A 16,480-nucleotide genomic window follows, 5' to 3' on the forward strand; every position below is an offset into this window, starting at 1 on the left:
ATAATATAACAACTAATTTTATGTTACTTCCATTTGTATTCAATTAATTTATATTCATATTTTTTGTGTATTAATAACATTCAATTAAAACTACTCAAAAGTTATAGATTTTTTGTTTAGGTGTTCCAGAAGTTAAGTTTTGAGCGTTAGTCTATATTGTTGCCGCTAAACTGTTTATTTATATTAAAATACAATTTCAAAAGGTTCCTTAGTATGAAGCCTGTCTGAATATTTCTGCGGTGCCATCTAAGCTTAAGGACACAGACTAAATTCAATATTTTTCAAGCCTCGTCAAACACAACTGAACCAGCTAATAAAGTTCTTGAGAATTAATTGGAAAATACAGGAAATCAGAATGTTATGTGTATGTGTTTAAATAGAATTGGATCTCTTTAGGTTAGTGGCTCTTCAGAAGCTAAATTGTACACTGTGGTCTTGACTCGACTGAAGCTGCCAGTGAGGTATTCCTACAGTTAAAATCTTAAAGCAAAACTCTAAAACAGTGTGATGGTGCAGAGAGAGAGAATGAGTTCATGTCAACAGACAGGATGAGGAAAATTATAACAATTAAAGAAAATGGTTGGGTGGAGACCGATAACTTAAACTTCTCTCTGAACATTCACCGGATAAGAAACAGGAGATGCCATCAAGAATGGATACGTTTGTTGGGTCAACTCCTCATTATTTCATGTTCTGACATTGTTAGTTGACAGTATTCCATGTTTTACTCTCTATTATCGTTCCACATAAATAGACAGAATTACTGCATGTTGCAACCTGTGTGGTGGAGAGGCATGTCATACAGGTAAGACATATGTTTCCAGCTTGACATTTGTGTTTGTAAAGTGTACGTGTAGATCTGTACTGGACTGTTTATGTTATGTGGGTGTCACGTGATGGTGTATTCACAAAAGCACTGCTGCATGCAAAGTATTCTACACATCTTCCTGTTATCAGTTTATCTTTTCTCTGTTTACATCTGATTATCACTGGTGAGGTAAATCATTGGTAGCCTTGCAAAAATATAATGAAGTGCCATACTACGGTGATGGCATCAACAGGTAAAACCTGTATTTAATGATGACCTGCCAAGTACTATTTATTTATTTTAAAAAAATTGAATACATGCAAAGTATTCTGTCCTTCTTTGATCACAGAATTATATCTGAGCTTGGCTCTAAAACGTCAGCATGTTTGATATTTACAATTTACAGAAATGCTTTACTATCACGTTTGTGTGTTGCCTCTCTCTAATCTTTTAGTCATTTAAAAATGTTGTCATTTATTATTTTATTTTGTAAAATAATAAATCTCATCTGATGAAGCTGAGCATCAGTTTATACTGCAAGTATAACTATGCAACATAAATGCAACCTTTGAATGTCAAAGTTTTACATCTTTGATGATATATTTGAATTGAAAGGAAGATGTAAATTTTTCTTAGTTGGACACCACGTTTGGCCAATATGTCATTATTTTGGCTTGACTTTATACCTGATGCCTGCACATGATTTTCCCTTACCATTTGAAATGTTAAAGTGTCTTATAGATGTTTAATGCTTTGGTCAGTCTAACCATTGTAAACTTCTTTTGGTGATGACTAGTGCATGTTTGTTCATTTGCAAATGTTGTTTCCATTTCACCATAAATAATCTCATAATAAGCATTTTGTTATGTGGATCCTGGACTTTGCATGTATTCAAATTGTATATGGATTAAGTACAGTCTGGTAACACAACATTTGCAAGGTGAACAACAGTTGGACCCTTTCTGGTTAGACGTATGGTTAAAACTTTCAGATTTATATTCCTAAAAACTTTCAGGTTTTATTCTTTAATTTCATTAACCACGATTTTTAGATTTACAATGACTTGATTATGTTTTGTTTATTTCAATGCCGAGGCATGTACGCCTTCTGATACAATATGGGTTTAACAACTATGTGGTCATGATGTAATTATGTAAACGCAATGACCCTTTCTAATATTCCAATAATATGCAAAGCAGCATGTGTGGGTGGGTCGGTATGTGTTTGTTTTCCCTAAAATTAAAATTGTTGGGTGTGTGAGAGGGCAAGGTCTGTGAATAAGGAAGTGCAGTGTACACTTAAACTACAGTATGTATATTTTATGGTCAGTCACTGTCACACAACCTGTGAAGTCAATCTGCAAGCAACTGGTGTTGGTGAATCCTGGAGACTGTAAATGAGGGTACTTGTTTTTCATTGCTGTCATTGTTATTTTGCAAACCTTGCAGGTTCCTCTTTTAATCCTTTGCAGTTTCTTAGAATCCAGTCTTAACATGCGTCGTGATATTTTATTTTGTTTCTGTTGTGAGATGAACCACTAAAAAACAGGAAAAGAATATGAAATGTATCTGACCTCACCTCTCTCTATATTTGTCTCTCTACGTCTCTGTTGCTTTCACTATTTTATAAAAAAGCCGCAAGAAGGAAGGAAGACGTTAGAATGTGACAGAGCATGAGAGAGTTAGAGAGGGAGGGACGTATGGGGGGGTATAGGCTTATATACGCTGTCTGAAGGACGTGCTCTTCTGAAAAGACTGTTTATGTTTCAAGAGAGAAGTTGAAGCACACTGGGCGAGGGTATGTATGAACCTAAATGCGTGAAGCATTTTGGGAGGGATGTCACTGCACAGGTTTTTAGGAGAGAGAGACACAAGAAAGGGGAGGGGTTTAAAAAGACATGAAGGATGAGTGCAGACTGTGAAGATCACATTGTGAAACCAACAGAGAGTGAAACATTGTACAGTACTGTGTGGATTAATGTTTCTGAGTGTTCTGTATCTATCTGAATATAAATATAATCACATTTCAATTCTTTTATTTCTTTCACTGGAAGAGGAACATTTGAAAAAGGAAGATGGTTCGGTAAGTTGAGCTGCTGTACACTTTTTGCACTTGTTCTCTGTTTGGCTCTTCATCTTCCCGTTTCTAGTTTTACTTTTCTAATGTTTTCCACTTGTCGGTTGTGTGTTTTGCAATGTTATTTGAGCAATTGCTTTTTTGTTCTATTTGCTGTTTCACACTTTCATATCCACCACTGTGACATGCACACTGTGTGTTTGTATGTTGATGCGTCTGGCTGCGCTTGTGCGTGCATCTCTGCAAAATACGCATGGTGGTTAGATACAGACCTACAGCAGGCCTTACGGTCTATATTTGTGTTTGTAGACTGTATGGTTTTTGCATGTGCTTATAAAAAAGTAATAAAGTACAGTTGCAATTTGCTTTTGAAAGAGCTGAAGAAATGCTTTTGGTAATGTTTGTTTGAAATGTGCAATGGTCCCAAAAAGTAGATGCTTAAAAATATATTTAAAAAACTAAATTGCATTTTAAATAGCATCTATTTTAGACAGGTTCCACTAATGTTTAGCTAGTTTCTGTCATCTTTAGAGTTCATATGAAATTCCCATTTTCAAGGTGTCCTTGCACAACTAGAACAGTTCACATTTCATTATTAACATGTTTCATGCCAAACATTTTGCATATCTATGCTTTATCATTTAAGCCCTTTGCTTAAAAAGTGTGCTTTTGACACCCTTTTCAATACCTGTGTGTTTATATACACCAGATTTCAAAATATTGCCCCCCCCAATTTTACATTGTACACTCTTTCGTACCACATATGTGTCCTTGTGGAACTGTACATGTGTATTTTATATAGAGTTATTTTGGTATGTTGACCAGGTGGTTTCACAGAGAGCTCTCAGGTATAGGGGCAGAGACCGTTTTGAAGTCCCGGGGTGTCCATGGCAGCTTCCTTTGCCGACCAAGCAAGAAGAATGTGGGCGACTTCTCCCTTTCTGTTAGGTAAAGCGCTATGATATTACATAATACCCTAATTAATGTATATCCAAAAATGTGGCTGGTCCAATGACCGCCCTTTTTAAGTCGTGTTGTGTCTGGAAAGTTGCCTTCAAAACTACTTAGATCAAGATGTATTTGATTTTCAGTTAAAACATGCTTTCTTTTTTCCGTTAAAGTGGGGGAAATTAGTTGTAAGTGCAACTGGCTCCTTCGGTCATTATGGAAAGTCACACAGAGTTATGCTGTGTTATACGATGTACGGTCATTCATTTTCTAAAAGCAGCATTTTTATGAAATTCTTTGAGATAATAAAAAAACTATTTGCTCTTCACTTTTCCCATATGAAAACAACGGTTTTGTCAAATTTGGAAATGAATTTCACTGAATTTGTCCAAGAGCTGTTGTTTAAACGTGTTTAGTTCTACTGATTTTGAGATTATCTGGGATAAATATTCTATTCAATTCACGTTTATTTGTACAAGGCTTTTCGCAGCTTACACTATTGCATGTAGCTTTACACATGTAGGCTACATAATATAAAAAGACGTAAAAAAACCCATATATATATTTTTATAACCACAATTATATAATCAGAAATGAGTTCCAGATCAGATTAGATAGCCTTTATGTAGGCCTACTTAACTTTCTCTTTAAATTGTGTTGTGGTTTTTAAATCACTGGTTTTAAGATTTAAAGATTCAAATGTTCGAATATTTTCATGTATTTAGCAAAACAGCAGTCACTTCGTTCCTAATAATGTCATAATATTAATCTATTTGCGTGTTTATTTCCATGCACTGTTAAATATGATTTATTCTCTAAATACTCACCAAAATACAACAAAACTGACAAAAATAGAGAAAATGCACATTGTATTACTGAAAAGACTGAAAATTCACTTTGTATAAATGTGTTTTATAAATAAACAACATTCAAATGATCCATTTAAAGTAATTGTGAAAATGTCTATGAAAAGTGACAGCAACATTTGTTTGCCGTGTCCACTTGGCTATTTAATGCAATGGCATTTGTATTAACTGTACTTTACAGTAAATGCCCAGATAAAAGTTACAAATTGCTACAAATTGTTCTTCACAGCGATGCCGTATAAGAACTATTTGTATTTTTTAATTTGTTCATTAAACATTATGACAAGCCAACTGATTTTGTGTGACAAATGTAATTTGTTTTACAAATATTAAAAACATGTAGCATGTCTCTTAAAAACACTTGCAGTGAAGTAATTATTACTACACTGTAATTGTTTCTACATGCTTTCCAATGTTACTGTTACTCCATTTCCTCTGCAATTCCTGTATTGGTGTTAACATTCCGGTGCTTTTGAATTTTGCCACAAAATAGCCTGACTTATCGTAATTGTCACGTTCAATTCATATCATCCTTTAACGCACAAAACACATTCAATAAATAGCTAAACTCAGTGAATAATACATTTCCTTTATTTAGCATGATGTGCTCTCACTCTCGTTCCATATCTTTCTCTCAGAGTAGGGGATATGATCACGCACATCAGGATTCAGAACACCGGCGATTACTATGACCTGTATGGTGGGGAGAAGTTTGCTACTTTGGCTGAACTGGTGGAATACTACACTGCAGACCATGGCGTTCTACAGGACAAAGATGGGACACTGATTGAACTCAAATACCCTTTAAACTGCTCTGATCCCACTACTGAGAGGTAAGACATCACATTTCACCATGGACATGCCCCATTCTGATATCAGTTCACTCAAACATATTTTTGGTGGACTGTTGACTACCATTGTCAGTTTTACTATGATAGTCAATGGGGTCACAAGAACTGTTTGGTCTCAAGCATTCGTCCAAATATCTTTCTCTGTATTCAGCAGAGCAAAGACATTTATACAGGGTTGGAACAACTAGAGAGTGAGTAATTCATGGCAGAATTATCTTTTTTTTTCATTATGATTGACCAAATTTACATATCCAGAATTAACGTAAAGTGATGGCCATTGGTAGTCGTGATTTCAACCGACCACTGATTATTTTTCACATGTTAGTTTATCAGTATATACCACCACTAATCTGCTGTATCAGTCTTCCAGGAGAAAGTTGCATCTGTGCTGTCCGAGACCTTACATTCTTACAGTTTCTCAGAGTAAAGATACATATCACAAATAAACCTTTTTCCTATTATATGTATAGGCACACAAGCTTAAACCTGGTTTAGCAATTTAACATCAGGATCAATTGTGTTTTGCATGAGTTCACAAAATATTTATAGTGCATGTTTGGGTGCATGAATGCCGTTTATAAATGTTATGAGCTTGAAGCATTAGAAAAGACACGTATAGTTTGAATACAATACTCTTCTCCACACTTACACAGTACAGTTGGTTCTATGCATCGGACAACGAAATGTACATTTTTGGTTTACGTGTTTGTGGTTAAGTTCTTAAAGAAGATCAAATACAAAAAGTAGAAAATAGAAAGTAACTACATTTATAAATATTTCTAGAATGGACAATTCTACATTAAAACTACAAGGACATATTCTATTAATATTCAATACATTATCGGGTGTGAGATTTTCCATGATAGTCGTTTCCACAAACTTACAGCTTGTGTGCTGAAAAATGCTTTACAAATACAGAAGATGCTGATGTCCAATAACCTACTCTATCGGCCGTATGAATGAATGATAAATGCTTTGACTGCAACTTTATACAGTGGTGCATTTACATGCATTGCAATTTTAGAACAGGTCAGTTCAACATATATGCCAGTAAAAGCATGCAAAAATGCAAACCGCTAATGAGCTTTATGATTTTGTACACTTTTAGCTTTATTTCATGTTGCAGCACCTTGAATCGCAAACTCACTCCACCCCTCCCTCTGCCATGTCTGACTTCCTCTTCTCGTCTGCGGTTGGAAACTTTAGTTTTGACACATTTGCAAACAGTGACCAGAACCATTTAGACCTTCCTTCATGTCTCTCCACCCCTCTGACACTGTTTTTCCTTTTTTTGGTCATACTCATTCTTCTGATGGATGTCCTTTTTTTAATGGACAGAGAATCTGCACACATTTACTGTCTGTCATAGGCAATCCCAGTGTATGACTTTCCTGGATGCGTGCAAGTGCTAATATAGCCTATGTGATACGGGAGTTGAAATGTCGTAGCCGAATATAAAAAGAGCAGGCCTATCACTGTACCCAAAAGCCGCTGAAAATGTCAAGTTCTCATGTTTTCATGTGAACAGCTCCAAAAAATCTGTAATTCAAACAGATCTTATGGATTTCTTAGGTTAGAGATATTCAAAGGCAAGAAATTCCTACACAAAAAAAAGTGTGACAGAAGTCTTGTGACTTCTCCGTGCTGCAAAATGTCATTGTTTATCTTGATAGACTTCAGTTCCCAAACAAACCGTAATAGAAAACAGCTTTCTCATTCTGTCAAATGATAGATAAGGGACTTTCAGATCAATGATAAACCACACTGTAAGAAAAAATCCTGTAAAAACTGTAATATCCCATCAGCTGGGGCAACAGAAAAAAGTGTAAACAAACCTTAAATCTGTTTTTGCTTAAAAGTGTATGTTAAAATAACACGTTATTTTACACCAACTAAATGTGCAGTTTATTCCTGTAATTTAAAATTGTTCAATATGTGAAAAACTTTAAACGTAAGAACGTAAAATTACTGTTCTTTTACAGGGCATAAATAAACAGCTATATGGGACAAAGGCCAGTTCTGTAATGACATTAAAATGTCGGTATCAGACACTCATGGGAGACACACAACGCATCAAGAACAGACGACACTGTTGCGCATATAGTGGAAACATTTTTAGAGGCTTCTATCCCAAAAATAGTTACAATAGTTACCACAGTGGTCTAAACATGTGGTGTTAATATAGAAATATAAAATACATATAGATTGAAGTGATAGTTCACCCAGAAATAAAGATTCAGTCATCATTTACTCCCTCTTGTCATTTCAAACCTTTATGACTTTCTTTCTTCCGTGGAACCCAAAGGAAGATATTTAGAAGAGTGCTGCAAGCTGGCCCCCATTCACTTGCATTGGTTTTGTGGGCCATTTAGCAGATGCTTTTTTCAAAAGCGACTCACAAAGACTTACATTCACTTCTATACAATAAAAGTGAATGGGGGCCAGTGCTGTCCGGGTACCAACGTTCTTTAAAATGTCTTCTTTCGGGTTCTGCAGAAGAAAGAAAGTCATAAAGTTCAGACAGAATTTTCATTTTTGGGTGAACTATCACTTCAATGATGCATAAACATTTAATTGCATGTCTAGATTTAAACTGAAAAGTTGTACAGGTCCTTAAAATTTACATTCAACAGTAGTCTATTATATTGACCATTATAAAATGAAATCAGTTTTATATTATTAATTTTATGTAAGAATATACTGCAATTTCATGTTCATTACTCAAACTACTCATTTTAATATTTAATATTTTAAACATTGTTGTATAAACATCAATAAAATCTAACTCTTATTGAACAATCATGGAAGAACCCCAGAGAGGTGATGTAGCAAGCATTTTTTTTCACAAGAGAAGAAGGAAGGACAAACTAAAAATAAACCATAGTCTCGAGTCAAGAAATCTTGTCATCAGAAAATTTTCCGACCACAGTACAGGAAGCTGAAATGCAGAAATTGAGAACTGAACCCAATTGCTAACTCGAATTTTAGAGGTACCTCACTGCTAAAAATTCAATTGAGCTATATTAAATTGGGACATCTGTGCACTGCAAATACACACACGGAAAGGTGCTATAATATTCATGTTTGTGTTTTTGGCTGCTGTGGTTGTGAAGCATGTGACGCAACTGAATGTATTTCTTTTTAACTGTAACTGTCATCCTCAAAACGGCTCTGGTCTGTGTGTGTCACATGTGTCTTCTGATCCTAATGTGTAATGATAGCTGTCACAATAACCAAAGGCCTTTCTCTTTTACTCCTGTGTGTGTTTAGATGGTACCACGGTCACCTGTCAGGTCCAAACGCTGAGAAACTGCTCCGCGAACGCAATGAGCCTGGAACGTTCCTGGTGAGGGAGTCGCTCTCCAAACCAGGAGACTTTGTGCTGTCTGCACTGACCGATGATCTGACCAGTACCGGCAGAAGGGTCTCGCATATCAAGATCATGTGCAATGTAAGTGGTTGTGTGTGTGTGTGTTTGGTCTCACATGTGTAATTGTATTGAATCAAGTTCTGTGGCCTTAAGATCCAAATATGCAAAAACCGCTGTGTTGAATGTAAAACATTATACTGAAACTTGTTCGAATACACTTCAAGTACATTTTATAGCATTAATGACACAAAAAAGCATTAGACCGCTAAAACATTGAGTAAAAAATGCTTCTTTAGGTCACATAAACATCTGGAGTGATGTTATAAATATATATAATCTAAATAGATAAGTACATGCGTTTAACGAAAAAAGTGAACCATGGCTATAGCACCACATTGTACAAGCAGAGCTTCAGGAACACTTATTTGTCTTGAAATCTTAAGCAGATTTTGTTTAAGGCAAACATCAAAAATAAGGATTTACTTCTATTATCGAAACATAACCACAATATAGCAGCAACTAATATATATTTACAAATATCCACAGCACAACATTTAAATGCATCTAAAATCGCCGCATACGATCAGGACTTACCCCAAAGAATCTAGACTGGACTTGAGTCATGAGTGTGTGTGAATGCTATAGTGGGGGTGGTCATGTCCCACTCAGAGCTCAGAACCTTTGAAAATGAGGTCACTTGTCACTTGGTCTATTGTTTTATTTATTCCACTTGTATGTACAGTATCTACGTATGCATGTCAGCAGAGGGTCAAAGTGCTCTGCACTGCATTGCATTACTGCGTGATTAACACAACAGATTACCTGAACAAACACTGTTCTGTGAAGAAGGTTTTAATCAGCTCAGCTCAAAACTGAACAATGCAGTCTTAAGATTTATGAAACCGGCGTAAGTTAATCCTGTTTTATCCAGGAGGTTTTAAAACCCCCCACCAGAGTGCAGCTTCTGTAAATTTCGGTGATGTAGTACAAAGTTTTAAAGAACAAATACGAATTGACTGTTAAAATGCGATTAGTGAATGTATTGTGTAGAAAGGAACATCGTATTATTATAATGTCAAACATTTGTTTGTCTATAGTTCATGTGACTAGCTGCAGCTGTAGTTACTCTGCATATGACACCTGTGTAAACTTACACCTAATAAAATTACTTTTGGACATTTTGGTAAAAAGTAATTTCAGAAACAGCAAAGTTGTTCCTGGGTAAAAGTTTAGCATAATGTGTTCGCAAATGCCATGTGTTTTGATGCAACCATATTCAGTCATTTTAAATGTGCCAGTGGCGCTAAACCTAACATTGTTCATATAGTGAATTAAATGCGATTGTGACTGGTAAATTTGAAAACCTAAAATTCTTATGTTTGTTTATTTCGTTTCAGAATGACCGCTACACAGTTGGTGGTAAAGATATTTTTGACTCTCTGACAGACCTTGTCGAGCATTTTAAACGTTCTGGCATTGAGGAGTTATCTGGCACCATGGTTTACCTTAAACAGGTAAAAAATTATAATAAATTCATTGCTTTTCTTATTTAATCCTAATGGGTTCCATGGTTTTGATGGGGAATGATCAAGGATCACTGTACATTTTTTATATAATTTGTTATGTAAAAAAGAAAACAGTTAAATTCAGGCATTAGAGCATTGCGTTTTAGCAATGCATAGTTACCGTATTTATAACGTATACAGCCATGGAAAAAATTAAGAGACCATCAATGTGTAAGGCTGAAAGCATAACAAGACACATGAAAACTGTGATAAAAATCAAGGTTATCACTTTAAAAAAAGGTATTTTTACTTTTCTGCTAATAGAAACAATATTTTTTAGTGTTGATAGTTCACAAAATGAAACAAAAATGATAATTTTACCTAAACGCATACCTATAAATAGAACATTTAGAAAAACTGAAATGGTCTGAATTTTTTAATGGTCTGTTATTTTTTCTTTGACTGTTGAAGTTACTTTGGTTTACCATTTTGTTAGATAAAATCCCATTGATGATAATATTGATCTTTGACATTCAAAGTGCCTAATATTTTAGTTAGATAAAAGTATTGAACTGGAAAATATCTGTGTTGACATGAAGTCATTTACTCTACGGTGTGACAAAATGGCTCAAGAACTGTGGGAAGCACCTTAAATGTTGTGATTAATCTTTGCCCTCTCTGTCTGCATCTCACCTCCTCTCTAATGTCTGACTTTCTATCTTCACAACTTGTTGGGCCTCTTGCTATTTCTCCGTTTGTCTTTTTTAATATCTGCCCACCTCTCTCTTTTCCCCAGCCGTATTACTCCACAAGATTAAATGCGGCTGACATTGAGAGCAGAGTAAAGCAGCTGGACTTGACTTCAGAGAAAGAAAAAGCGGATGGGGCTGATAAAAAGATAAAAGGCGGATTCTGGGAAGAGTTTGATGTGAGTCAATCCTAGTGAAAAATGACATTGCTCAGATGTAGCTCAGAATATTCTCAGTTATGTTGGATTTGGGTCCATTTGATAAAAATGTTCATATTGAAATCTCCTTTTGCAACGCAGCATCTATGATAGCAAGACCTCAGTGTGGTTAAAAAATGTCTTCATTCAAACCATGTTTGTGATTACAACACCTGACATAGTATGGCTCAAGACATTGTTGCTAAAATTAGTGTATTCTTATTACTAAGATGCTGTTTGGTCGGAGTAAGGTTAGACCACAGCTGCCGAACGGTTGTTCAGAATCACTCTCAACAGTCAGGATGTGGTCATGTAGAAGGATCTCTCTGTCGCTCATCATTTCCTTGCCTGTATTTACTATTTTCGGTCTATAAATCAATTTTTTGTCTGTAGACGCTACAGAAGCTTGAAACTAAGGTAACAAAGAGCAGAGATGAAGGGATGAGACCAGAAAACAAAAGCAAAAACAGATACAAGAACATCCTTCCCTGTGAGCATAAACTGGATATTTCTTTTCCCGTACAGTTATTAGTTACACATATAACTTCTTTCATTTAGCAACACATTCATTAATTCTTCTCTTTTCTCAGTTGATGAGACCCGGGTTATCATGGAGAATGCAGATCCGAATGTTGTCGGCTCTGATTACATTAATGCCAACTATGTAACAGTATGTACACAATAAGTCATGACGCATAGATAAAAACAAAATCTGTTAAACTTCTCTCTTCCAAACTTTTTTCTGTTTCTGTTTGTTCACAGAACAAATTAATGGATATTGATCACCAGAAAGTTTACATTGCGTGTCAAGGCTGCCTCATGACCACTGTAAACGATTTCTGGCAAATGGCATGGCAAGAAAAGTCACGAGTAATCGTCATGACAACAAGGGAGGTTGAAAAAGGAAGGGTTAGTACAGTAAAATACAGTATTTATAATCAAGTTGAAATGTGTTCAAATAAATGATAACTGTTTATTATCGAGACTAATATTATTCATGTAATAATAAGTATTATTAATATCAAGGCTTTAAAATAAAACGATTTATAACAAAAGTGTAACTTCAAATGCAATATTTTATATTCTGTAATTAACAACCACCCTGTTCCTGCACATGTGCTCTCTACAGAATAAATGTGTGCCGTACTGGCCTACGACTCAAGGAGAGACCAAGGAAGCGGGCAGATACTTGGTGACGTTACTATCTGAGAAGGATGCTGCTGATTACAAGGTCCGAGTGATCGAACTCTCAGCTCCTCATCGGGTGAGAAAAGTCTTTTTTAATATTATGTTTTTCTGCAACTTAAACAGTAGAGTGTAACGCTATGCCAAAGCAATGCCAAGATCTTGGGTTTGATTACCAAAGCATACGCTAATAAAACAAAATAAAGTCTATAAAGTGTCTTTGGATAAAACATCTGCCAAATATATATACGTACGTGTGAATGTACCACTGTGCAGACCTTTACATTAGTACACAGAAGAATTTATCTGTACCGCGAGATACTGCGAGACGGGTGGGTTTGATCTGCGGCATGTATAGATCAAATGCTCTTAGTTAATGCGATGCTTTATCAGTTGAGCTACAAGAACACGCTTGTGTCTTCTGGTGGATAATGAAATGCAGCAGGGATAAAATGTTGTATTTGCATTTTCAGCCCGGTTGAAATAATCATTATTGAGCCATATACATTATCTGTACATTACATTTTTTTGTCATTTTAATGTTGGACAGGCATGAAACATTTGAACTACTGATCATTGGAATCTTGCATTTCGATTTTCATTGTTTTTGTAACAAAAACATTTATAGAAAATGTAATTATGTCTTTATAAAGATTTGTTTGAAAATAAAAATTTTGTTTATTAACTCAGTTTGGCATTAAATTGTAGTTCGATTTTGGGTTAGTTTTGCAAATCTAATAACAAATGAGGTATTAGATAAATATTCAGTGCCTACTATAATATTTATATCATATGTATGAATTCTATTCATTCATTTAGACTACATCTCTGTAATTTTCTTATTCCAGAAAGAGCCAGCTAGGACCATTTGGCACTACCAATATTTAAGTTGGCCAGATCATGGCGTGCCCCAGGAACCTGGTGGGGTTCTTAGCTTTCTGGAGCAGGTCAACATCAAACAACATGAATTTTCCTCATATGGACCAATGATAATTCACTGCAGGTACTGCCATAAACACAACAAGAACTTTTTGTAGCTTATTATTGCTCTAGAAACAACATTAGTATTTTTTCAATTTTACTTATGGTTGAGTCATATACAACAGAGCGGCCATGGTCACAGTTCTCTGGTCTTTTTGTTCCTTCACTCTCTGGGATGTAATGTAATGCATCCCCCCGAGTAGTGAGATTCATGCAGCAGTCACACCACTCAGCATGCAGTAAATACTTGAACTCTTCATGATCCCTTAATTCGAAAACTAAACCTTTAATTAATAGTTTGTTTACATTTGAGCGTCAACATGTGCTGTAGGACACTCATACTGACTTGTGACCTCCGCAACTGGATGAGATAGCCTTAAAGAGATGCTTCAGGCTTGAATCCAAATTCCCCCAATGTTTTACTTGCCTTCAATGCATCCTAAGTGAATGTGACTTTCTTCTTGAAGAATAATGCAGTAGTTCAAATGTTGCATTGCCTGTCCCACATAAAAATACAAAATACTCAAATGTAATGTACAGATAATGTATATGGCTCAATAATGATTATTTTTATTAATGATTACAGATGTTTTAGCCAAAGCCACGTTTTATTAACTTACGCTTTGGGAATCAAACTCATGATATTGGCGTTACACTCTACTGTTTAGGTTGAAGAAACATTTAGTCAAAGGTGTCATTTGAAGTTTGATTCAAGCCAGAACTATCAATTTCATATGTGGCTTCTTGATGTGTTTTGTCAGTGCTGGTATCGGACGAACAGGAACCATTGTGGTGATCGATATGCTTATAGATGTAATTGATGCTAAAGGTGAGTTTACAGTCTCTCTATTTTTAAAAACGTATCACTTCTGTGAAGTGTTTAAAGTCAGCAGGAGTAAAAAGGTGTTTATTTTTGTATTCATGACATGGGCATCTCAGGGTTTTTGATTAGAGTCCTGCCAATTACTGAAATGCAATGGTATTCTAATGATGTTGTCTTTGACAGGTCAGGACTGTGACATTGACATCCAGAAGTGTATTCAGATGGTTAGGGAGCAGCGTTCTGGCATGGTGCAAACTGAGGCTCAGTACAAGTTCATTTATATGGCCGTGCTTCAGTATATAGACTCGGCCAAGGTCATACGTAAAGCCGGCATGGTACGTCATAAATATTAATTTGTGATGGGGTATTTTTGTGTGCATGACAATTAATATAATGGACAATATGTAAAATAGATAATAATGAATATTTGTCTAATCAACACCAAAATAGGAGATAAACAACTCCCACTCCCTGTACGTCTCTTTTCTGTTGTACTTGGTGTCTCTCAATCTTATTTTTCACTTTCTGTTACAGGAAACAGAAACTGAATACGGAAACCTCTCAATTCAACCCAAACACCAAAAAGCTAGTCGCAAAGCCTCTGCAAAGTGAGTGTGCATCTGATCCATTTGCCTACTATCATGTATCCCTAAATACTCCATTTGTACTCCACAAACATTTCACACAGTCCCTTATCTTCCACTAACTAAAGACCAGTTAAGTCAGTGGTTCAAAGTTCTCTCAGTCACACGGGTCATTCTGCTTACACTTGCAACTTGGAAGCCTAGAATAGTTGTGCAACATCCCATTCAGAAGAGAAAGAATGGGATCGAGTGGGCCTTCTTATCTCAGATCTGCTATAGTCCCTGCTTTACCTTAATCTAATCACAGTGAATCTAACTAATCATTGGCTTATTAGTATACCATGTTTGTCAAGTCTCTCTCTCTTCTCTGTCATCTGTGTACTGATAAAACATAAAAAAAGATAAATGCATATGTAGTGGCGTATTAATAAAAACTAACAACTAACAAAGTAGAATGGCATGAATTTTTATATTTTAAAAGCGTTTTAATGAAGATTTTAAGGATAATGATTCATATGGAGGGCAGTTTTTAAGTTGGAAATGAAATTCTTTTGAAGTGAAGTTTTTGATGATTAATATAAGTTTGTGACTCTCAGCAATTTTCTTTTCAGAAAAAATGAAGATTCTTATGAGGGAGCCAAGGGAAAGAAAGATGTCAAAAGTCATAAATCAGAGGATAAGAAGAGTGGCTCTGTGAAAAAACGATAAGATCTGAACGTTGCTTTTTGGTTGTACAGCTTTCTTCAAAATAAATATTCAGCTGTTCTGCAGACATTCTGTTTAAAAGCAAACTGAGCCAGGGGTTCGCAGGTTAGCAGTTCTGCAACACTGTTGTTTGTCTTTAAAAATAGTTTTACAAAATAAAAAAAATTAACAAAGAAAAAGTTGTATCTGATCGATCATGTGTTTTCTGTAACATGTTGTTCTTGGTTTTAATAAAATCTCAAAGTTATCCCTGCTGCCTGTTGCATTTATCTACTGTAAAAAGATAGACATGTAGCCTATTTCCGGGAAGATATTATTCCAACAGGAAAGGTTGATGTCCCGGAGAGATGATAAAGACAGCCCTTGGATTGATGCCAGCTGAGAAGCAGGTGCCTCATTCATATTCTATACATCAGAGAGCAGCACACATATGGGTCAAACATGGCGCTTGATCACTGAACCCCACACTGCGCTGACCCCATTTAACACTGAGGCCCAGCAGGAAAAAACATTAGAGGAAATAAATGAACTTTACAGAGTGCCACATAAACAACAGCATGTCAGAGAAAATGAGTGCGAGAGAGCGCATTGGAAATGAAGTGTTCAAAAGGTTTTCCGAAGCAATAATAAAACAAATCAGAAAACAACTATATAGCGTGTGTCTGGGGTCTTATTCCAGTGTTTTAGTCAGTGGTGTTCAATTGGTTTCCATTTGCTAGATAACGAACATCTTATCAACACATTTCCACATGGAGAGACACAGAGACTATTCAAGTGTCCAAAGACGGGACAGTTAACCCAAAAATTTCAATTCTGTCATGATTTGGAACAA

The 16,480-nt window shown here is 35.7% G+C and overlaps 1 protein-coding gene across 5 annotated transcripts; it reads left to right on the forward strand.

Moving 5' to 3' along the window:
* Positions 1–628: 628 nt before the first annotated feature.
* ptpn6 (protein tyrosine phosphatase non-receptor type 6) lies at positions 629–15,895 on the forward strand (the record flags this gene model as incomplete). 5 transcript variants are annotated; one of them, XM_079469548.1, is made up of 16 exons in its annotated part: positions 629–805; positions 2,862–2,890; positions 3,710–3,832; positions 5,337–5,531; positions 8,820–9,000; positions 10,317–10,433; positions 11,221–11,352; positions 11,764–11,860; positions 11,961–12,040; positions 12,133–12,279; positions 12,500–12,634; positions 13,404–13,558; positions 14,298–14,365; positions 14,543–14,694; positions 14,894–14,967; positions 15,555–15,895. In XM_079469548.1, 15 exons carry the CDS (start codon positions 2,883–2,885, stop codon positions 15,649–15,651), a joined length of 1,761 nt encoding a protein of 586 aa, XP_079325674.1. In that variant the 3' UTR covers positions 15,652–15,895. The 5 variants fall into 5 exon arrangements, with proteins under 5 accessions (XP_079325674.1, XP_079325671.1, XP_079325672.1 ...); XM_079469545.1 differs by lacking the exon at positions 629–805 and adding an exon at positions 2,093–2,210; XM_079469546.1 differs by lacking the exon at positions 629–805 and adding an exon at positions 2,492–2,605.
* Positions 15,896–16,480: the final 585 nt, after the last annotated feature.

The sequence above is a fragment of the Barbatula barbatula genome (assembly GCF_947034865.1).
Source record: "Barbatula barbatula genome assembly, chromosome: 12".
Classification (NCBI taxonomy): Eukaryota; Metazoa; Chordata; class Actinopteri; order Cypriniformes; family Nemacheilidae; genus Barbatula; species Barbatula barbatula.